Source organism: Paroedura picta, chromosome 3, assembly GCF_049243985.1.
Source record: "Paroedura picta isolate Pp20150507F chromosome 3, Ppicta_v3.0, whole genome shotgun sequence".
In the NCBI taxonomy this organism is placed as follows: domain Eukaryota; kingdom Metazoa; phylum Chordata; class Lepidosauria; order Squamata; family Gekkonidae; genus Paroedura; species Paroedura picta.
In genome coordinates this window covers 144,699,564-144,724,538 of record NC_135371.1, presented here as the reverse complement: position 1 = coordinate 144,724,538, position 24,975 = coordinate 144,699,564, and the positions used below count along the sequence as shown (strand labels likewise).

At 41.7% G+C, this 24,975-nt stretch overlaps 1 protein-coding gene across 9 annotated transcripts in view; it reads left to right on the top strand.

The window, feature by feature from the left end:
* Positions 1–24,975, top strand: part of CEP112 (centrosomal protein 112) — a 336,652-nt gene that overhangs the window by 140,126 nt on the left and 171,551 nt on the right. For all 9 annotated transcript variants that reach the window (XR_013229509.1, XM_077328382.1, XM_077328385.1 and 6 more), the window contains one exon: positions 8,694–8,924. Coding sequence is in view for 8 of the 9 variants with exons in the window: in XM_077328382.1 (XP_077184497.1) it covers positions 8,694–8,924 (231 nt within the window). In the remaining variant the exon portion in view is untranslated. The remainder of the gene's footprint in view (positions 1–8,693; positions 8,925–24,975) is intronic.

The following is a 24,975-nucleotide window of genomic DNA, read 5'->3' as shown; positions in this document are numbered from 1 at the left end:
TTGTCTTTTCTGGGCTGTGATATTTCTTGATGGATCATTATTAGTGGAGAAATTACTAGTTATTATATAATTGAATCATCTGAGCTACTTTAAAATAGCTAGTTTAATATTACATTGACTCTACTGTAAACTGCTAGTTTGATAACTGTGTCTTGGTCCCTCAGCAAATATTCCAAACACTTCTTGAGGCAGAAAACTATATCAAGGTTTTGCTTGTTTGAAGATGCAACCGCCCCTTCACAACAAAAAGCTAAACAGGTTTTAGCACATGCAGAATTTCAGATGTTTTACGGAATTTAGTATGTTTTACAGAAGAGGCTTGAAATCTGTAAGCAGCTTAATGGTGTTAAATGAATGAAGGACATTCAAGTTAGCAACATAACACTTTAGTTCTAGCAGACTCTTTTAAAAATAGAATCTGTCAGAGATACTTGCAAAGGTGAAGGAGCAGGAAATACTGGAAAAGTATAAATGTCTAAGCATTTATTCTTCTGCCACTTGGATTTATAAAGTAAATTTTTAAAATCAAAATATATTCAACTATACTTGTAATGTCTTATCTTTCATCTTTTTACAATTATAGTCAATGACTGTTTATGCACTGGAGGTTTCATGCCAGACTGCGGGCTGGAGTTTTTGTTGTGGCAGGTTGCCGCACCTCTTCCTGCACCCACACAGGGGAGCATTTGGCCTGGTGCACCTCATCCACCCCTGATTTGTGCTCCTGCATGGGAGCTGGGGCAGTGAAGTTCCCAGTGCGTAAACAGTCCATGTTATGAAAAAAGGCATTCTTTTTTATACTATTATATAGAAGAGCTGATTTATGATAGCAGCCACAATCTTAAGAAGTGGCAAACATCTTTCTAAGCCAAATCTGTAATTTTCATGCCTGTTTTGTATGTTCCTTAAACATTTGCTTTAATGATGATGAAACTGTTGATACATTAAGTGTTCTTTGGCCTGACGTGCTTTGATTTTGTCTAACATGAAACAAATTAGGGTTCGATCCCATCACATTAGGGTTCTGTCCTTCATTTTGAACTCAGTCTGTGCAAAGTAGGTTAAAAGTAGGTTAAAAACAAATCCGTAACAAGATTCCCACCCTGCTGAGCGCGGCTCGCAGTTGCTCCCTTGATGGTGGCCTGACATGGCGAGAGGCGCTTTGCGCCTCTCGCTGCGTCAGACCGCCCACAAAGGGAACCCCCGGCAGCCGCGCAGAGCGCGGCTGCCGGGTGCTCCCTGGTCTAGCGCCCGCTGTATTTAGCTTACAGCGGGCTTGATTACTAGTATGTACAATAAGACTTGTAGAAAAACTGTGCTAATGTGACAAATTAGCAAAATGCCTACTGAAAAAGAATTGCCTTATATTCCTTCTCTTTAGAGTATTCCTCACTTTTAAAGTGAGGCCATTCGACAAAGTAGGGACAATGGTATAAAAAAAACCCCAGCAGATTTTATAGCCTTTGGAGTGACAAAAAAACAACAGTATGTTTCGGGGAGCCTAGTTGGAGTATGGGCCTGTGTACGCAAAGAGGGTAGTTTTATCCTGATTTCTCTTAAGACTACTGAGAGCAGTTTGCATGTAAAAACCTGGAACACTCAATGGAGATTAAAATTTTCCAGATCTGGACACACTGGAAAAATAGATAAGAACAAGATGCAATTCAGGAAGGATAAATGCAGAGTTGCAAATTGGGTTAACAAAAATGACAAACATGGATGCTGGATGGGGGTACGCATACCTGGGGTATGAGCGGACTGTAAGCTAAATATGAGTGATGCAGCAACAAAAAAGACTGATGTGGTCCTGGGTGCATCAACAAAGCATTAAAATCCAAATTGCAAAGTATCTTAGTCCTGCTTACACTGCATTGGTCAGGCAACACCTAGAATGCTATGTGCAGTTTTGGAGTCCTTATTTCAGAAAGATCAAGCCCTCTGATAAAAAGCTCAGGGACTTGGGAATGTTCAGGCTGAGAAGAGGAGGTTGAGAGAGGACATGATTTCTCTCTTAAAGTAGTTGAAAGGCTGTCACTTAAAAGAGTGCAGAGAGCTGTAGAGGATAGCAGAGGATAGAAGTCACGATAATGGGTTTGAATTATGGAGCGAAGGTTACCCACTGGATATTGGGAACAATTGTTTTTTCCTAATGGTTCAGTAGGGGAATCAGTCGCCTAAAGAGTTGGTAAGGGGGTTCTTTGAGAGTCTTCAAGCTGCAACTAGATGATGTTGAGGATACTTTGATCCTGCATTGAGCAGAAGGTTGGAGTAGATGGCCTCTATGGCCCCTTCCAACTCTGTGACTGTATTATTCTGTTCTATGAAAACACAGCACAGAAAACAGACAGAAAGGAGCCAACCTCAAAGATCTCAACATAATGATAAACAAAACCACTAGACTACCTTGAGTATTAGCAATTTTATCTCTGACAGGAAGTTGTTTTGCTTTGAAGAATTTAATTTTGCTTTCTTTTCAGAATTTCCTGAACTATATATTTCTCATTTACAATTTATTGCAAAGTATCAGATCAGCAACAGAAATGCCCAGGTCCAGGCTAAAGCAGATTTCATTGCTTTGCAGTAAGGCTTCAGTAAAAAAGCCTGGGATGATGACCAAAGTAGCTCAGTAGTTTCCCTAAGGTAGAAAGGCCACAGGTTGTGAAGTCCTTTAAATGTTAAAACCAGCTTCATGAATTGAACTCAGGTACAAATAAGCTACTTAGGAAGGCTTTATCATGGTAGGCTAATCTATTAAGTTAAAATAGCCACTATGACCATTTACGCAGTGGGAACTTCACGGCCTCAGCTCTCATTCAGGAGCAAAAATCAGGGGCAGATGAGGAGCACCGGGCCAAATGCTCCTCTGTGTGGATGCAGGAAGAGGTAGGGCAACCTGCTACGACTAAAACTCCAGCCTGCACTCTGGCATGAAACCTCCAGTGCATAAATGGTCTAAATGGGCATGTTGCAATAGTCCAGCCTTGAATTTACAGTAGCCTGGAGCAGTGTGCCCAAATCAGCTGAATCCTGCAGTATAGCTAACTTATGAGCTGGATGTAAATAGTAGAAGACACTTGTAAGAACAACAACAACCTGTTTCTATAGCAACACAGCTGACTACAAAAGCACTTTGAAATGTAAAGTTTCTAGAATCGTTGGAGCCAAAGAGGAAAGCAAAGGGGGTAGGAGTGGAAATTTTATTGTAAAATAACCTTGAGAAATATTCAATTCTTACTTTCCTATCAATCCTAAACTTATTTTACTGCTTTGACATTATAAAACGCATCTTCTAGAACTCTGTTAATGTATAAAATTATATTATTTTGCAAGTTTATGGAAGATAAAATAAGATGCTTTAGGGTTTTTTAATGAGCAAAACTGCAAGTATATCCAGTGCCTCAGAAACAGCAGTCATACCTACATTTTTGCCATCTGAGAGGCAGGAAAAAATAAGGGTTAAAACAAGGAAAATACAGATTTCATAGTATATAAAAAGTTTATTATTTTTACAGAAATAGTATAAATTTCAGTAGGGCTACCATTATATTTTGTTATCAAGTTAAAATTTATAACATTGAAAACATAGAAATGTTTATAATGTATGATCATCCAACTTATACCATACTAGAAAAAAAGCCCGCTGTACTGTAAATACAGTGGGCGCTAGCGGCCCTAAGACCCTTCCCAGGGCGTCTAGCAGCCTTTGCAGAGCCCCCCCCCCCGCAGCCAAGGCTGGCCATGTGCCAGCTTGGGAGGCTTCCCCACCATTTCCGCCTGCTGTCCTGTGGCTGCGCCACCGCCTACCTGTGTTCCTAGTGGCGAGGCAGCAGATGTCGACAAGGCCGAAGCGTGTGCGGCAGGCTGTGTGAGCAGCGGAGGCGGGCTCAGGAGAGAGTGGGTTCAGGCGGTTCCCAGGCATTGCTGCTGGCGGGCGCCGCATCTTTCTACTTGCAGCGGTGGCCACTGGCAGCTGCCGCCGCCTCTTGCCTGCGGCTGTTGGCTGCTGCTGTTGTCTTGGTGCCGGCCACCGCCTGTTGCCGGCGGCTCTCGTGGCCGGCTGTTGGTACTGCATCTTGGCACCACCACGTCTCTCCTCCGTGGGCTACTGCTCGTGTCGGCGGTCAGGCAGCAAATGGTGGCGGCCAGGCGAACGCGGCCGCCGTTGGAGGAGGGCGGATCGGGAGGCGCTTGGTGCCAGACTGACAATCGAAGGGACCAATCGGCAGGCACTTCGCGCGCCAATTGAGTCCTCCAATTGTTAATCCGGGGGAAGGGGCCAATCGGCACCCTTCCTCATCCCGGACAGGGCCTGCCCTCGGGGCCCATACTGTTTTATTTTATCCGCTCCACAGGAGCGGTTAAAGATTAATTGATGTCTTCACTTAAAATGTGTGACATGAAAAATGGTATGTCACACATATTAAAATTAAAAACCCTTAAGTGTTTCATAGGATTTTTCTACAATTATTTTCCTTATTCACAAGTTTCTGTTTATTTGGGGGAATGGGTCTGTTCTACACGTGTTTTTCTCTCTCTAGTAGTAAGTTCAGTTTTATATCAGTTTATGTCTTGTTTAAAAACCTGTATTTTAAATCTGCAGGAAGATATGCTGGACATAAATCAGTATAACACCAAATTGAACACTAGAGGGAGCAAATCTAATTTAAAACCAGAAAAACCCTACCCAAGAAGCAAGAACTTACAGGGAAGCAAAATCTGAATGCAAAACATATTTCAAATATTTACAGTACTTTTTCCATGGCACCTCAAATTTTTCAGTTTTTATACTGTTTTTTGTTTGTTTGTTTTTGAAGTCTTAAAACAATTCTGAGTGTTCCACTTTTCCCAGGGCCTTTCTTATCTCTAGAGGTACCCTGAGGCTTTCACTTGATCTGTAATGGATAGTGTGACAGGGAGGAGGATATCCGTCCACTGAAGGGGAAAGCAACCACTCACTTGAGCCTATGGGAATGCTGCTGTAGTATCCTGTCACCTTTTAGTAGGGGGATGGAAAGTTAGAGAGAAACACACCAGGAGTTCAATTGAATTCTGCCTCAGGAGGAGAACAGAGGTCTGGCTCTGGAAAAGAGCAGACAATGAAGGGTAGCTCTGTTTGGTGGTGTGGAAGAGTGGCTTAGCTCTACCTCTGAGAGAGTCTAGATTACCCAATTGTTAAGCCTGTTTCTTGTAATAAGCATACCTTGTATCATTTAGTCTGTTTCTTAGGGAAGGACAGACTGGTGTGGGTGAAATCCTGTGTGTGTATAAGGATCCAACCTATTGGCTAATTGGTAAAAATGTATTTATGTTTGAAATAATTAAAGGGAATTGAAACTGCTCTCTAAGGAGTCCACATGAGCTCCAGAAGGAGTGCACAGCCTCCTGCTTTAATGGATTGGGCCACAGGCTATGGAAGCAGCCCCCTTTCCTTGTTCTCAAGCATGAGTGTGTTCTCTCATGGTTTCTGTGCCTTGGAGGGGGTGGAACCGTCATTACGGTTCAAAGGTCATATCAAAGATCTTTATTACCATGATTTTAAAAAATCATAATACAAACCGGCATAAAGTAAAAAACTTACTCAAAACTTGATCAGTTTAAAATTAAGACTAAATATTGTCAATATGACAATATATATCATTTTAAAAATCCTTTTAGGGCAGTGGTCCCCAGCCTGCGGTCCGCGGCTCGGTGCCGGGCTGTGAAGGCCAGGGCACCGGGCCGCGGTTCCCTCTCCCCGCCCCCCCCCGCAGTAAAAAACTTCCCCGGGCCGCAAGCTTGTGGCCCGGGAAGCTTCTTACTGCGGGAGGGGGGGAGAGGGAATCAGGGCCACATTGTGCATGTGCGAAAGTGCCGCGCATGTGCGATTTCGGCCATGCTTCACGCATGCGCGCTGTGCGTCCACGGATGCGCGCTGCGCGGGTGGGGCAGTTGCCCCGCCGGTCCCCAGCCGGAAAAAGGTTGGGGACCACTGTTTTAGGGCACATTTTACTGACTTATTAGGTAAGCAATAGCACAGAATCTTACTGCTTTGCAGGTGATATCTTTGTGTCTAGATACATAGTAGAGCAATCTGAGAAAGGAGGCATTAAGTGCTTCTAAATCATGGTTAGAAGTTTTGTTAAAGGTTAAAGTAATACCTAAGTATTTAAATTGATAGATTTGTTCAGTGTTATTTGCCCCAATTTCCCAAGAATAAAGCAAGAAGGTGTCATAAATATTCTTAGTAAATATACTTACAAATAAATACAAATTATTTACAGACATTAGATGTATTTATTGCTTGTAGAGGAATTGTAGAACTCTTAAAGGAATCAGAAAAGAATTTTAGAGTTCACAAAGGAAGACATTTTGACTTGAAATTGTTCTTTTTCAATTCACAATATTGTCAATAATAATATCACCAACGGCTTTAATGATCCCTCAGAGCCATTTGGACATAGTTGATTGAGTTGTGGTGATATTAAACATCCCTAAATCGAAGGTGTGATCACTTGTTGAGATTCTATTGAACTTATCACACCATATTTGAGGGTATATTCTTGAGGATCTGTTGAACAATAGCCAATATTGGGAGTTCAATAGCCATCAACGCCATGGACATCTAACATATATATTAAATATATTTGTAATTTTTGTGTGATATACCACTTGACTTAATTCTTTGGAAGTATAACCACTGCAGCTTTGTACAAACACATAATGGCTGCTCTCTACCAATTCCCACTGTGACTGTGGGAGTGGGTATAGTCTGATCCCATATTTTCATATATATCCAGTTGTTGGGAGGGAGGACCAAGATAACCAGGACCTTCCAAGAAAACTCCTTCCATTATTCATCACTTGCTCATTGGCAGAGCCCTTCTGATAGTCCATCATGTTTTCATTGCCATTCACAAGTGTGCAAGGCTACACCTGGGGTATCTGTTATATATACAGTCAACTTCTACTGTTCATTATTCTGGACCTCTCAACAAGTTTTAATGCTATCAGTGATGCTATCAGTATTTCCAGGATGGGATTGGAAGGCACAATTTTGTGATGGTTCCTTCCCTATCTGAAAGACAGATTTTGGAAGGTAGTGCTAGGGATCTGCTGCTCAGGATGTTGGCTTTTGACTTGCACAGTCCCACAAGGTTCTGTCTTGTTCTCTTTATATGAAATGTGGCAAGATTATTATTATTGGTGATTGGTGATTTCATCTGAAAATTTTAGATGAGCTGTCACCAATATGTAGATGCCAGTCAGCTCTTCCCGCTGATCCCAGATTGTAGGGACACTGTTAACCAGTGACTGGAGGTAGTTTTGGAGTCAATGCAAGCTAATAAACTTAATTCTGAGAAGTCAGAAGTGCTACTGGTGAGCAGAAGCTCCCTTCATGGCCTTATGAGGGCAGAAAAGCAGAGTGGCATAAATTTTGTAAATTAAATATATGTTTAATTTATTTGCCGTTCTCACTGGGATTCAAGGCTTTTACATAAAGTAACTCTGTACAATCAGCAGTATAAGGAGACATCTAATAAGGGGGGGATAATTTTATACCCCCCACTCTACATCCCTCAACATGTTTTAAAATCTTACTGTTTTATTATGTCTTATTTTTATATCCTGGCCTGTGAGGGAATGAGTGAGTGAGTGAGTGACGTAATAAGACAATGATTGAATGAGTGAGTGAGTGAGTGAGTGAGTAATGTAATAAGACAATGATTGGAAAAAATCTTAAACAATCCATAGTGATTAAACATGATGTGATAAATAATACATGAAATGTATTTAAGTAGAAATATAGTGAAAAGAAGATGGAGGAAGTAGCTGCCCGGATGTTGACGTTCCCCAGGTTTCTCATACTGGGGGACTTCAATGTTCATGTGATTTGCCATCTCTGGAACTTAGCTTAGACCTAATGTTGAATATGGAGACACTAGGGTTCTCACAATTTGTTGCCAGTCCCACCCACCAGGACGGCCATACCCTTGACTTGATCTTCGGTGCTGGGGTAGAACCCCATGTCCTGAAGGCCTGGATCAGGATCCCACCCCATCCCAGTTGGGCAAGGGGCATATTTTGGCCTGCCTGTGGAGACTTATGAATCCTAAAGGATTCTTGAATGTTCTGCAGGACCCAATGCCTCCTTGTTGGCATTCCTGCAGAGCTTAAAAAGGAGGGCAGGGAGCTTTTCTTCTTTGTAGCACAGGATGGGATGCACAGTAATAGGTTTAAATTATGTATGGAAAGATACTGGCTTGATAGTAGGAAAAATGTTTATACAGAATTGTTCAGCCATGGAATTGCTACCTCTGGAGGTCTTGAGCTCTTGTTCTCTGGCAGTCTTCAAACAGCAATTCTATTAATACTTGTCAGAGAAGCTTTAAGCTGACACCGCATTGAGCAGGGGTTGGACTAGATGACTAATGTGGCTCCTCCCAATGCTCTGATCCTATGATTCTAACCTTGTTTACTGAGAACAGACCAATGGCCTGATTCTGAATAAGACAGGTTCATATTTTTGTATTGTATATCATCATAGCTCATATTTGTAAAAATGTTGACAGCAGAGGCCTTAATACGTTCTCATTGTCCAGTAATTTAAAAGTTTTGTTCCATAAATTTAATTGCTTTCTACTCTACCTGATAATCTAATTGTAGATAATTGTAGTCTAAAAAGTAACTTTATTCTTGTTGTTTTTGTTTTGAAGATAATCTGCGATATGGAAGCCCAGATCCATACACTGAGAGAAGAGCTTATTCAGGTGAATGCTCAGAGAAAACAGCAACTAGCTGAACTTAGCCTGATTAGAGAAGAAGAAAAGCAGAGAATTTCTCGGGACCATGAGACTGCCATGAACAAGCTGAGAGCTGACTCAGAAAGGACACTGTTAGATTTTAAAAAGACTAGTGTTTCAGAAACAGAGATGGCTTTGGAAAAGGTAAGTCAAAATTTTATTTATGTATTTATTTGCAAAATGTGCAGCCCATCTTTGTGTCTTCATGAGGGACACCAATTTGGCTAACAACATGTGAGAAATAAAACAAGTTTCAATCATTATTAAAATGAAACAAAAATACATTATTAAAATGATTAAACCCAAACTTTAATACACATATACATACAAGTACATAAAAGCAACCATTAAAACTGGGCAGGAAGGAAGAATCACTGAAAGTATGCCAGAATAAATAAAAATGTCTTCACCTGCTGGAGGAAGATGGTAACAGAAGGGACAGGTGAATCTCTAAGGGGAGAGTTCATAGTTTTGGTCCCATGAATATAAAGCTCTTAATTTGAAGCACAGCTACTGCACATAAAGTGTGCAGAAGTTGCAAGTTGGCAGGAACAAAAAGTGAAATTGAAGGTGTACATTGTTGAGATAACATAGTGAGTAGACTATTGCTCTCCGCAATGCGTGTGTGTGGTTTTCTTCTGTCCAGCTGCAAGATGGAAAGTCAGTTTTCAAAATGTCTTTAAGCTGACCTGAGGGAAAACACTCTTTTTCTCAGAAGGATGGTAAACACAGATAAGTATGTACTGTATATACTCGCATATAAACCGACACCACAAAATGCTGGGAAACCTTATTGACTCGCATGGTTGGTTTTGGATGGTGGCTTTTCCCCTTCCGCTCCCGTTCCCTTCCCTTTTGGGCAGGATCTTTTTCCCCCTTTTCTTCCCACCCCCCTCTTGCCCCTCCTCCTCTTTCTTTCCCTCTGACTCCTGTTGCCTTTTTATATCCAATCCTTCTTCTTATCCCATTCCTTTCTTCTTAGCCGGGTATTCTGTTCCCTCCATTTTCCATTCCTTCCTCTAGGGGTGCTTCCTCCTTCTGCTCTCTGCTCTCCCTCTGAGACAGAAGCTTCAGAGATTCCTGCAGCAGCAGCATGTGCTAGCCTCCTGCTAGCCTTGTTAAGGCAGTGAGGGAGGGAGGCAGAGACTGCTCTTCACTCCCCTCCCACTATCCCTCCCAGGCTTGCTGCGTCTCTTCCTGCCTCTGCTTCTTCAGTTAAGTATACTTGTCTCCCACCCCCACCCTCATGTCTAGTCTGGCAGCTTTCTTTTAAAACCCACATATAAGCCAAGGGAGACTTAAAAAAAAAAAGGGCTGAAAAACTCGGCATATACGCTAGTATATATAGTAGTTGTTGTAGGTGCATGTTTGCAAATGCCTATGCCATCCCTGGAACCATGTACCTCACTGTCTATATTTTAAAGGCTTATAAAGGTTTCATGTAGGATGAGAACATTACTAATACATACACATAGGACACAGATATTCTGAAGATGACTCTTATCTAATCTTCTCCCACAAGTGGTACTCTTTTATTTCAGGATCATTTTATTATTTCTTTAAAAACATTTTTCCAGCCCAGAGGAACTTCTTGAACAGCACCTCTTCCTAGCAGCAAACAGGCTAAACTGGAATTCACTTGGTAAAAACAGTGGATACTTGTTCCTCCTATGCAGATTCTATCTTTTTTATAAGCTCCAAGGATTTGTCAGGGCTCACCTAGTCAACATCCTTCTTCCTCAGGAAACAAAGTTTCCAGAACAAATCTTCCATGCTTATGGCTAAGTACTTTACACCAAAGCATTTTCCCCTACCCAGGGAACAAGGATATTTATCAAAGGTCTGGTATTCTGTTGACACTGCATTAGACAAAGAGGGCAGCTATATTCTCCTAATGTCTTGATATCCCAGTAATTTCACCATGCCTACAGCAAAGAAGGAAGGGTGTCTGGACAAGGGTGTCTGGGTGTTCTGATGGATAAATTGAAGGACTGCAATCTGGATTTTCAGATAGTTAGGTGGATAGGGAATTGGTTAGAGAACCGCACTCAAAGAGTTGTTGTCAATGGTGTTTCATCAAATTGGAGGGAGGTAAGTAGCGGGATACCTCAGGGCTTGGTGCTCGGTCCGCTACTTTTTAACATATTTATTAATGATCTAGATGAGGGGGTAGAGGGACTACTCATCAAGTTTGTAGATGACACCAAATTGGGAGGAGTGGCAAATACTCTGGAAGATAGAGACAGAGTTCAACGAGATCTGAACACAATGGAAAAATGGACAAATGAGAACAAGATGCAATTTAATAAAGATAAGTGTAAAGTTCTGCATCTGGGTCAGAAAAATGAAAAGCATGTCTACTAGATGGGGGATACGCTTCTAGGTAACACTGTGTGTGAACGAGACCTTGGGGTACTTGTGGATTGTAAACTAAACATGAGCAGGCAGTGTGATGCAGTGGTAAAAAAGGCAAATGCCATTTTGGGCTGTATCAACAAGGGCATCACATCAAAATCACAAGATGTCATAGTCCCATTGTATACGGCATTGGTCAGACCACACCTGGAGTACTGTGTGCAGTTCTGGAGGCCTCACTTCAAGAAGGACGTAGATAAACTTGAAAGAATACAGAGGAGAGCAACGAGGATGATCTGGGGCCAAGGGACCAAGCCCTATGAAGATAGGTTGAGGGATTTCAGAATGTTCAGCCTGGAGAAAAGGAGGTTGAGAGGGGACATGATAGCTCTCTTTAAGTATTTGAAAGGTTGTCACTTGGAGGAGGGCAGGATGTTGTTCCTGTTGGCTGCAGAGGAAAGGACGCGCAGTAATGGGTTTAAACTACAAGTACAAAGATATAGACTAGATATCAGGAAAAAATTTTTTACCGTCAGAGTAGTTCAGCAGTGAAATAGGCTGCCTAAGGAGGTGGTGAGCTCCCCCTCACTGGCAGTCTTCAAACTAAGGTTGAATACACACTTTTCTTTGATGCTTTAGGATGCTTAGGGCTGATCCTGTGTTGAGCAGGGGGTTGGACTAGATGGCCTGTATGGCCCCTTCCAACTCTATGATTCTATGATTCTATGTTTCAAGTGCTTGAGGGACTGTGATGTTGTGATTTATCTGAGCTGAGCCCTGCATAGCTGAGACAGATTACTTGGACATGACTCTGGATATACGGATGGACAGGATGTTTGTCAGAGGAAAAAATAATATGAGGTCACTTTGTCAGGCTTGACTTTCTACCTCAAATGAACATGAAAACAATCTCTGCATAATAATCATGACTTCTGCATGAGCTTGGAGGAACATCATTTGGGATGCCTGGAAATAGACCATATAGTAGAGGATCCATGTATGAAGCTGTATTGGCTCAGCCGACTAACCAACCAGAAGGCAGAGTGGGAACTACCTCCCCCAAGACAGCCAGCTTAGTGTAGTGGTTAAGAACAGTGGCTTCTGATCTGGTGAGCTGAGTGTGATTTCCCGCTCCTCCACATGCTGTCAGCTGTGTGACCTTGGGCTTGTTAGAGTCCTATTAGAAACTGTTCTCACAGAGCCATTTTTTCTCAGAGCTCTCTCAGCCCCACCAATCTCACAGGGTATCTGTTGTGGGGAAAGGTGGAGAAGGCAATTTTAAGCCATTTTGAGATTCCTTTGGGCAGTGAAAAGCGGGGTATAAAAACCAACTGTTCTTCTCTGAAAAGATTGCAGAAAGATATATAAACCAACAATAATTCTGTTTGCGAATGTAGAAAATAATCAGTTTGACACTGATTGTGTATAAAATACATGGAGGGGTATAAAAATCCTATTGACAGTGTACCCAAACATACTGTACATACTTTCTATGTACATATGTATATATTTCTGAAGTTGTGAGGGAGTGCAACGTACAAGTTATCCCAGTCTAATAGCTGACGAAACCACAGTAAAGGGGCCAAATGTCAGTTGTTTACCACAAGTGTAAAACTGATAAACAGGATTAATGGCAATTTTTGCAGGGAGAAGAATTCTCTATTGTACCCAAATAGATAGATTCACCCAATAGTAACAATTTACAACATACAGGTGGAAGCAGAACAGAAAGTGATTGTATACAGGGAGAGGTGGGGGAAAGACCTGATATATCTGATAATCAGTGGAATAATCTCCATAAAAGTATAAGGAATGTTGCAGTGAATGTAGCAATAAGGAAGGAAAAATGTTATTAAACTAATGTACTGGTGATATATTAACACTAGACAGGTTAAGAAAAATAACATCATATGTTGGAGATGTAAAAGACATATGGGCTTAATTAGTCATATCTGATGGCAGTGCTGGATTATAAATGTCTTTTGGAATATGGTGTTTAAGTCATTGAGATGAATTCTGTGTATAGAAGTACAAAAAGATCCTAGTATAGCTTTTTAAAATATTAAGCCCAGAGGGATCTCAGTTAACAAGAACTTGTTAATAGGAAATTTATTCACAATCAGAATGTTAATAGCTCTGACATAGAGACAGGGGAAAGCACTAGATATTGAGAAATGGCTAAGGAAAGTATATTTTCCACTCAGCTAATGCCAACCTGCCCCAAAGAAGTGAGGTTGATTTCAGTCAGAGCCAGGGCTTTCTAGGCCTTGGCTCCAGCCAAGGAATGAGCTGCCCACAGAGATCCAGGCCCTTTCGGAGCTGTCAAAATTCCAAAGGGCCTGCAAAACAGTGATCTTCCATCAAGCATATGGTTAAGGCCAATGACAGCATTTGGTAATATAATTAAATGGGCCCCCCTTCCTGCACCTTACCCTTTACATCTGAATTTTGTGGACTATAATTTTAATTTGGATCTTCTTGACCCCAGGTTCATAGTTAGCTTCTGTGATGGAGCAATCTGTCTCACCTTTTTAAGAATTTTTAAAGTAATTTGTAACTGGTTTAATACACTTTAGGAAAATTTGTCTTGAATTTTAATAATATTAGCTGCCCTGAGATCATTGTTGGAGAGGGGCAGCCTAAAAATCCAACAGATAGATAAAACTATGCTAATCGGGAAAATGTCTTCCTGTAGGAAGTTCTGGGATAGAGAATGATGTGCAAGATAAGTTTGCACAAGTCTGGTTTCCCTTCATTACTTCGGAATGGGAGGAGGAGGAGGAGAAGAGTTGTTCTTATATGCCGCTTTTCTCTACCAGAAGTCTCAAAGCAGCTTACAATCGCCTTCCCTTTCCTCTCCTCACAACAGACACCCTGCAAGGTAGGTGAGGCTTGAGAGAGCCCTGATATTACTGCTTGGTCAGAACAGCTTTATCAGTGCTGTGGCGAGCCCAAGGTCACCCAGATGGTTGCATGTGGGAGAGCATGGAATCAAACCTGACAGATTAGAAGTATGCACTCCTAACCATCATGCCAAACTAGTCATAAAAGAGATACTGAACTTTGTTCAGATTGTCAAAATTTACCTCGTGGACTGTAGTCTCATGTATTGAATATTATACAATAAATAATTTTTTCATGACTGCCACCTCGTCTCCTACAGTCTCCCTTTGGCCAAACAGGGAAGAGTGGATTAGTGAGTTCATGGCAATGAGGAGAGAAGAACCAGCAACCAGCAACTGCTCATTCACTTGCCTTTTTCCTATGGGTGTTGGTGGGGTTTGGATCCAGTCTGTTTTCCACTATCCTGTTGCAACTGATGATGGTGAAAAGAAAAAGCAGCAGCAGCCATTTGCCCAAAAAAAAATGTTGACTTTTTCTCTGACCCATTATAAGCGAAGAGTGAGCTGACAATGAAGGGAATCCATGTCTATCTGCTTGCTTGGTCACTTTTTCAATCCATCTCAAAAGGAAAGAACAAGCAAGCAGGTAATGATTGCAGTGAACAGTAGGCATATTATGTGATTGGGGAAACACCAAAGGAATCTTGGCCAAGATGTTTCCCCAGCGTGAAACCTGGAGCTATGGCTGTATAGATATGAATATGCATTTCCTTACCTTGTATGCCTCTTGTGTAGAGCCTCTTGTGGCACAGGGTGGTAAGGCAGCCGACATGCTGTGACCATGCGGCTGGGAGTTCGATCCCAGCAGCCGGCTCAAGGTTGACTCAGCCTTCCACCCTTCCAATGTCCGTAAAATGAGTACCCAGCTTGCTGGGGGGGGTAAAACGGTAATGACTGGGGAAGGCACTGGCAAGGCCACACTGTAATGAGAAACAGTGTGAGGGAGGAAAGAAAACGCTAGAGGGCATCACCCCAAGGGTCAGACATGACTCGGTGCTTGCACAGGGGGATACCTTTACCTTGTATGCCATCTGTTAGGGTTCAGAATCGTTTAACCTGGTGGGTTTTTAGGGTAAGGTGTGCAAACAAACAAGGCATTCTACATTTATTTTGAGCATTTAGAAAAGGGTAAAGTGCAATTTCTATTCAGTACAGCACCAGACAACACAAAACAAGAAATACTAATTTACTTTCTGATATTTACTTCCCTGCGTCAGGAGGTTCATTCTTAGTTTCATGCCAGAGAAAGCCCACAGTCTCTTTTCTACATCAGTTGAGATAGTTCATCTCTGCAAAGGAAGTGAAGTATAACATGATGATTTTAATACTTGCTTATTAATGACAACCAGTATTGCATAGCAGTTAGTCTGAGACCAGAAAAGCCTGTTTGAGTGGCCTATGGTCACCCAATAAGCTTTGTGATAGAGTGAGCATATCAGTTTAACATACTTCACATGGCTATTGTGAGATTAACATATGAGAGAAATTAGGTATGTTTCCCTGAGTTCATTTGAAGAACAATTTTTTAAAAATATATAAATATAGATAGATGTTTTGTTTCCTATGGTGGCAAAATCCTCAGATGGTTACTTGATAGTGCTGTTCATTTAAAAGGATGTGTTTAAATGACTTTAAAACTTAGCAATACTTGCTATAGTCAACACTCAGGTGTTTAACTATTTTAGTGCATATTATAGCACAATTTTTAATTTATTATGGGATGAATTGCAGCAACCAAATATAGCGGTTGTAGTCTTTGTGAAACTGACATTTAGTTTACCTGCATCAGGTTTTTGGTCTATAATTTTAAACACAATTCTAAAGATTACGTTGGAAATCTGCCAGACTGAAACCATTAAATGGCTGTGATCAACATTTTTTTTTAATTTAAAGAAAGCTGCACTTGGCATAATTATTTCCAGCCAAGGTCACAGAACGTATTTAAAGCTTTGACGTTTATAATTAAAGGATTAATATTAACTCATGAAGACAGTGTCATTTTTGTTTAAAAGTTGAATCTGAAACGGAATTATTTTCTTTGATCTTTTAAATATTTAAAGTATAGCAAAAGAAAAGGCTTGTCTCAACATTCGATTTTCATTGCTACATATATTTCTAACTTTTTAGATATTTAACTTGTTTCTTTAAAAAATGCCCTGCTAAAAACTCCTGTCAACTGAAAATTAAGAGGGTTTTTAATAAAGCACATTATGGGTATTAGTAAAAGTGGGACGGAATTATAATTTGCTATCTTTCTAATCACATACAACAAATACGCTGTCTGCTGACTGTAATTAAGGGTGTTTAAACTGAACTGCCTGGCAGAGCCAGAGCCCAGTCTTCAGGAAGAACTTTCCCCACAGGTTTGTTGCTTGGTGAGCTCTGTTGGGCAGTCCAGTTTAAACTGGGCTGCCCAGCAGAGCCTGCAAGCAAAGTTCAGCCCACAGGATCAGCTCCTTGTTGGACAATTCAGTTTAAATGAGGCTACCCAGCAAAGCACCAGCCGAGCCTGCTGGGAGAACTTTTGCCGCAAGATTGGTTGATTGGTGAGCAGGATCAGCTTCTTGTGAGCTCTTTGGGCCAGTCCAGTTTAAAGGGACAACCCAAAAGAGTCCCTGCTGAGCCACCTCTCAGTTTTGTTTTGTTTTGTTTTTTTGTGGCTTTGATGCTCCTTGTCCCCCCCCCCCGTTGATATTTTTCAGTTCTATAGAATCTGTAAAAAAATTGATTTTTAAAAAAATCACAGATTTGAATACTTTATTGGTATTGGGATACAGTTTTTTTGTTTGTTTGTTTTTAAGAATCCCCACATTTTATCAGGTCCTATAGATCCAAACTGAAAATATTGGGGGGGGGGGATTGCACATCCTTAATCATAATGGTACTGGTGTAATTGTTAAAAGTGTAATGGTGATGTTTTTTTTTTAAGTATGATGTTGAACTTTTGGGTAGAAACATTCAGTTCCTTACTCTCCTCTACACTGCTGGACAATCCTGGTTCCTCCTGAGTCACCTGACTTCTTCTGATTTGGGTCTCATCATCATTGTTGCCTTGACTCCCCCTTTGCTGCTACAGAAATTTTAAGCCACTCCCCATAATGCCACTCCTTAAAGAATAGACAATCCAGATTCAGATTTGTTTTAACAAAGGCAATATACTAAGCCCTAGTTTGCATATCTCTTACAAATAGTTTCTGTACTTTTTACAAATAAGTTGAAGAAATTGTTCTCTTTTCCCCTGCATATTGCTGATATTCATGTAAAGGTGAACTTTTGTTGACTGCTCTTGTTGGGTTGTTTGCCTAGTTTACTATTCTACCTGTAATAGAGGCTTCAGATAATTTTATTTAGACAAATATGGTGAATACTTTTTTTAGACCCTTTCAAGGTGTTCTGAGCTCAGACATCATTGTCTTATAGGCATTTTGCATTATATCCTAAAAATCCTCCTGTGACAAGAATGGCTCTTCGCTCCCTGGAAAGCATGCCTGGCCTTCTCAGTCCTGGCCCCGACCTTGTGGAATGAACTACCAGGAGAACTGGGGGCCCTGACAGAGCTATCATGATTCCGCAGGGCCTGCAAGACTCTTCCGCATATTGAGTCCAGGCTAAGCAAGATCCCTCTGCTAGCAGACCCTAGACCCTGCATATGCCAGACCATGTAGGCAGGGGGCCTCTCCCGAGGGTGGCAGGTGGTTATGTACTGGGTCTGGACTGGTAAGGTAGGGGGAATAGACAGGATTACTGTATTTTATTGTTTTATGAGGTTTTATGTAAACAGTCAGGAGCCGACTTGGTCCAGAAGACACGGTTAATAAATCTAAATAAATAAATAAATAAAACCAGCATTGGTAAAAATTATTCTAAAGAATGCAGGATGCCATAGGTAAAACTATAAAATAAGTGCATAAGGGGAAAGACTTCAACTGTGTACATCCAATTTTCTTGTTGGTTATATATTCATTCATGTGCAGCTGGATTCCATTGTCTAAAATGGGATTAGCAACAGAAAAACAAGGAACCTATCCAAGGTAATATTCATCTTATAATATATATATTCAATTTTAATACAATTTTTATATACATGAAGAATCAACCAGAACGGTTTTTGGATAATTTCCGTTTTCACTATCTTCATCAGTGGTTGAGTCCTCCAATATAAGATTGTTGTGACAGTAGTGAAGCATTAGTGTGGGAAAATGCTACAGCATTTCCTTATATTAGCATTTTAATATTATCAATATGCCATTGGCTCGAATGTTAGTCAACATTCCCCAATACCCTTGGGAAAAGTACCTGAGGGACCGCCTCCCCGCCTATGCCCCCAAAAGAGCTCTGCGCTCTACTACCACCAACCAGCTAAGGATCCCTGGCCCTAAAGAAGTCCGTCTGGTCTCGACCAGGGCCAGAGCATTCTCTGTTCTGGCCCCTACCTGGTGGAACGAGCTCCCAGAGGAGATCAGGGCCCTGACGGAGCTTAAACAGTTCCGCAGGGCCTGCAAAAAGGAGCTCCTCCACCAGGCATTTGGCTGAGACCAGACGTAATCAACAGCGACCAAGGGCCCCTGCTCCCCCCCACCCCCCCTCAGAATTCAATAAATAAACCACCCCCCTCAGAATCCCATCAATAAGCCCTGGACCTGTTTGTAGTACTATATTGTTATACCGTTATATTGTGCTGTTATTTTGGTTACAATTATTAGTTATCAGTTATACATGTTACAGACTGTTTTATGTATTGTTCTCTGTTATGATGTAAACCGCCCTGAGCCTCCGGGGAGGGCGGTATATAAGTATGATAAATAAATAAATAAATAAAATAAAATATATTGCAGTATGTTAACCATTTGTCTTTAAATATCATTTCTTGCCTGTAGAACACTTTTTTCTGTTGAAATCCATAAAGATGTTTTCAGACATAGAATCATAGAATAGAGTTGGAAGGGACCTCATGGGTCATCTAGTCCAACCCCCTGCACTATGCAGGACATTCAAATCTTGAGCATATCAAGATCATCCTGTATTCTAATTCTGTATTCGGTTGTGTTTGCTATCCAAATTTAATAAGTACCCCTCATCCAAATCATTTATAAATATGTTTAACAACACAAGCCGCAGGACAGATCCTTGGGGTACTGCACTTGTCACTCTTTTCCAAGAGGATGCTGAACCATTAACAAGTACCCTCTGGATACAATCTGTCAACCAGATCATAATCTAAGTTAATATTTATTCCATATTATCAAGATGGCATGTTTAATAAAATAACTTTTAAACTATATATATATATATATTATTATTATTATTAAATTTCTTGCCCGCCTCCCCTGATGGCTCAAGGCAGATTACGACATTCATATAAAAAAGCCAATACAATCCCTTAAAACAAATATAAAATCAACAATAGAACAAATACCCCATTAAAAAAAGATGCTGCGGCGCAAAAAACTCATCCCGGCCAAAAGACCTCACAATACTATTTCCAGAGGGGAAAGGTGCACAGAGGGTGCAGATAAAATTTGCTACCGCCACTCCAAGGGGGGGGCATGATCTTCCTTGCTGCCTGGCCTCAACTATAGATCTGGCAGAAGAGTGCCATTTTGCAAGCTCTGTGGATTGCTGAAAGCTCCTGCAGGGCCCACAGCTCCTCCAGGAGCTCATTCCACCAGTCAGGGCCAGGGCTGAAAAGGCCCTGGCCCTAGTTGAGGCCAGGCAAGCCTCCCTGGGGCCGGGAATGACCAATAAATTAGTTCACGCAGAACGTAGAGCCTTGTGGGGGGCATAGGGTAAAAGGCTGCCCCTCAAATATGCTGGGCCCAGATCACATATGGTCTTAAAGGTCAAAACCAAAACCTTGAGCCTGGTCCGGAGAAAAACTGGCAACCAATGCAGCTGCCTCAGCACAGGCTAGATGTGAGCCCTCCACGGTGTACCTGTGAGAATCCTAGCAACTGCATTTTGCACCAGCTGCAATTTCCAGAGCAAGCCCAGGGGTAGCCCAGCATACAGCGAGTTACAGAAATCTATTCTGGAGGTGACCGTCGCATGGGTCACTGTGGCTCGGTGTTCAGAGGACAGGTAGGACGCTAGTAGCCAAGCCTGGCGAAGATGGAAAAATGCCTGGCTAACTACCCTTTTGACTTGTCCCTCGAGTGTTAATGAGGCATTGACAACCAACATTTTCATCCAAAAACAGACAACAGGCCCCAAAATATGATCCACCTCTTTCCTTCACATCTTGTAATAGCTTAAATTTTACTCTTGGGGTTTTCCCCTTGCCATCCAGATTTAGATAAATAGATTTAGATAAAACTTTCTGCCATTGTTTGAACTGTATGCCATTGTTTGAACAGTATCGAACAATGGTATACCTCTCACTTTCCATGCTTCTAGTATATGCTCTAAAATAGCGGTCCCCAACCTTCTTGTAGTCGGGGACCGCCTCCGAGGGTGGGAGAGAGCCGGCAGCCCGGCCACAGCAGCTGCATGTAAACGCGCACACGCAGTTGCTGCACATGCACGTTTTTGCCACTAGGTGGCGCTAATGCGCATGCGCAGAACAGCTGCACGTGCACGTTTTCGCCAGCAGGGGGCGCAAACACGCATGTGCGGCGGCTCCGCACGTGCGCGTTTGCGTCGCTGGCGTGCCAGCGGCCGCGCCTGCCTCTTCCCCCCTCACTGCGGGGGGGAAAGGCAGACACGGCCGCTGGCTGCCCGGTGCCATGGCCTTAGCGGCCCGGTACCGGGCCGTGGACCGGGGGTTGAAGACCCCTGTTCTAAAAAACCTATATAATCTTAAACTAAAATCAACCAATTAGTTTTTAATGGCATTCCTTGAAATTTTGGTCATTTCAAAGAGTGTCCATCTTGTTTTGTCTTCTTTTATTGGATTGCCTCCACCAGCTCTGTTTTTCAACATTATGAGATCTGTCATCCAACAGAATCTACTCCAGCGGTATGGAAGGTGCATATATTTGAGTTTAGAACTAGGGAGTGTAGATTATGTTGATGTGCTGGTTGGTCAGTTTCTAATGGACCACCCAATGACGTTATGGAGATCTTTTCAAAACAATGCTAGACAAATTGGACCCTAATATGATCCCGCCAACAAGGCATTTATTAAGCTATAGTGCATACTTAAAATCACATAATTCAAATTAATTTTCTCTCTGCTGCGAACAAGTCCTGAATATTGACTCTTGCTTTGTAAATTTAAAGTACTTATATACTCGCATATAAGCTGACCCACATATAAGCCAAGGCACCTAATTTTACCACAATTTGATCCAGCCTCTCCCTCCCAAACAAATACAGAAAAATCAAGAGGATGAATAGTTGCTGGTTTTTGTACCCTGCTTTTCACCAACAGAAACCAAAAGAATAGTTTGGAAGAAGTGATTAAGAAGAGGAAGAAGTGAAGACAAAAGGAATAAAAATATCAGAGTCCTTCAGTCAAACTGTTGATGTCCTACAAGGTGCCAGAGCAATGATTGGCTGGGTGGAGCAGGCTTTTATTTCAATTACCACATATACCCATGTATAAACCAAGGAGGGCTTTTCAGTGTGAAAAAAGGTGCTGAAAAACCAGGCTTATACACGAGTATATAGGATACATGCTGAACCAAGGGAATTCTGTTTTTTGTTTTAAAGCTATGCTAGACTGAAGTGAGCCCATCTTAGTGTTGGGAACATGTATAAAGTATTTTCTTTTTCTTTTAAAGTTACTTGAGAAATGTAAAAGATTTTAGGAGAGTGGGAATTGTTGGTTAACCAGGAGTGGGTAATTTGCTGCCTTGAGCCCTATACAGTTTTGAATGTGGAAAAAACACAAAGTATTCCCAAATGACTTGCAGCTGCAGAACATGTCAGGGTATAAAAACCACCTTCATTAAATGGGTGAGAAAGAATTATAATTGTTTTGAAGTCTTTACGATCTGTCAGCATATGCATCATTGTAATATGATACTACAGTGCCTCAATTATGGTTTGTATATTTTGATGCCAGAAGGGTCCCCCCCCCCCGCCTTACATTAAACTACTAAGTTCTGTCAGCTGTTGGGCTGTCATGTAGAGATATAGTAAATCACATTATATTTTGTCATGGATTACAGAGAAATATATTTGGAAATAGAGTTCAAAGTAGTTTCGCAATCACATCGAAGTGTAGGAAGGATGTTTAGCTCATAGAAAATCTGATTTAGGTGAAACAGTTGCAGTTCCTTTGTGAATCTGAAATAAACTGGAGTGCTTGCTTTTTTAAAAAAAAAGATTAGCGTGGTACAAATCTCCCAAAGTGTTTTGTTTTTTATATTTAGTTCAGAGGAAATTCTGACCTACAGGTGCAAATGGAGCAAAGATAAATAAAGAAGTTGGATTCAAAAAGAATGTCTTCAATTCATTCATTAATGAGCAGTACATTATGTTCTACTTTTAATTAGGATTTTGCTGGACTTGCATCTGGTTGCTCATTGGCTCTGCAATATTTTCTGGCTCCACAAAGTTGTATTATTTTTCTTTTTTGAAGCTTTTGTAGTACTTAAAACTATTAAATAATCTGGGGTAATCTTTCTTAAGTTTGTTCATTACTTCACCAGTCCAGAAGAATCACCGGAGGAGCAGCACCGGCAGCCTCAGGCCAAGACACCTGTAAGCCCTGAACGACAGTGTTGGAGGAGGTGATCTACCCTGACAGTTGTCAGAAGATCAGCACACTTGGCAGCTCATTGTCAAGTTAGATAGGATCCAGCTGCAGTACCTTCCTCTGATGAGGGTTAGCTGCAGCTGCAGGTGCTCTGGCTGAGAGTTGCCCCACCTGGCTTCTGGTTATTTCAGTAGAACCTTGTGGCAAGGCTCTTTGTGGGGTCAATGTGTGCATTACTCTGCCCAGTTCCTGAGACTCCTGTTCCCGTGTAGCGAAGTTCTATTCCTGTGACCCTCAGCTCTTCAACCCCGACTTGTCTGACGTTCCTTTCTGGCTCCTCAACCCCGGCTTGACTCACGACTATCCTTTGGCTCTTTAAACTGCCTTGCCTGCCTTCGACTCTGCCTGCAGTTTGTGTATCAAACTCTGACTTCCCTGGCTCCTAGCCTCCCACTCTGGACTCTGAACTTTGGCAAGCTCTCTCCTCCAACTCCACTGCCCAGCCATGTTGGTGCTGCCTGGTAGGTCAGCACACTGATTCAAAGCCAGAAAGTTCCAGTCAAACACGGGCAAATCCAGCCCAAAAGTCCCATACATAGTCCAGAGTTTCAGGGAGGCTTAAAGCTGGAGACAAGCAGGAAACAGGCAGGTGAGTGACAGCAATGTAGCTGGATGCATAGCTGCTTCCATACCAGCTTGGGCTCCTAGCTTCTCTTAAATAGATATCTCCTGCTGGCTTATCCTGAGAAGATGTATCTCCTCGAAGCAACCCACATTGGGCCAAAAGCTGTGCACTGTGTCTTTTAACCATCAGCTGCCTCAGAAGTGCTGGCTGAAATAACTTGCAGCTGTCTCAGGGGAGCTGTCAGCTTGAGACTTCTGCAGGCACACCCAGGTCAGGGTACTGCTCTTCAGCTGGGTTTGAACTGGGCAAACAGGGCAGGCTGCTAGGCTGTTTGAGCTCTCACATCTCCACAACTCAGTTTATCCTCTGTGGAATTCCCACTGCTTGGAGGCTGGCTTGTCACAACACAATAAAAGAATCAAGTCTATCACAAAGCAACTCGTCATACCATATGAAAGGAAACTTGTGATCAAGGACAACTCACCAGTTAACCAGCATGCCCTGCAGTCTGAGGGATCTGCCCAGTAACGACTGCTAAAACTGGACTGCCTTTTTCCTCTTGGTAGAATTGTGGTTCTTGCTCAGGATTCTGCACCTCCTCTTCCCTTTAGGCCTGCTGTGAAGGAAACCTCTAATAGCATCTGGCAGAATTCCAGAGAATAGTTAGAAGAGATAAGAATGCCTTCTTAAATGAACAGTGCAAACAAATAGAAGAAAACAATAGAATAGGGAGGACCAGAGATCGCTTCAAGAAAATTGGAGATATGAAGAGAACGTTTCATGCAAAGATGGGCATGATAAAGGACCGAAATGGTAGGGACCTCACAGAAGCAGAAGAGATTTTTAAAAGGTGGCAAAAATGAAAGTATTTGGAATATCTTGGCCTGAGTTATCTTCAGACTCCCCCTCTTCCCAATACGTGCTGTTTGAATTGGAAGCTAAATTTGTGTAGTGGCTAAAGGGTTGAACCGGGATCTGGGAAACCCAGTATCAAATCTCCACTCTGCCATGGAAGCTTGCTGGGTGATCTGGGTAGAAGTAGCTTTGAGGATGAGGATATTTGCAAAAGTTTTGTAATTCAATATGGCAGAAGTTTAGGGTTGTGATGATTGTATTTTGGGATGGGAGATCTAAGAGGTGGAGGAGTTGGGTAGGGAAAGAGTGAGGAGATATAATCAGGTAAAGGGGCTTGAGCATTCCTTTCACTCTCACACTATTTTGCCTTTTTGGGTATTTAATTAGAAATGTGTGGCTTCAAATAGACCCTTGAGCACAAAGCAGTGGAAAAGTTCAGGGAAAAAATCCAAAAGCAAGAAATAATTTTATGTGGTCTCTCATTTAAGTAAAGATGGTAGTAACCACATGACAATTTCTTTGTACAATGTGAAACACAGATTATCACTTCTTTGGTTTATAGCTAATGGAAATTGTTTTACATTAGAATTTGACACTTTATTCCCACTTCCTCATGTTCAGCAGTCTTATCAAAAGTATAATTCAATTCTCATCAGACAGCTAAAGGAAAATTGTAAAGAGATAATATGAATAGTTTTATAGAACAGCAGCTTTTGTATTTGCAGTTCTTTTTTAAGCTCTTAAAGTCATTTGATATTTGACTAATTGCTCTATTAATAAAGCTGGGATACTGAACACATTCTCTCTTTTTCGGCA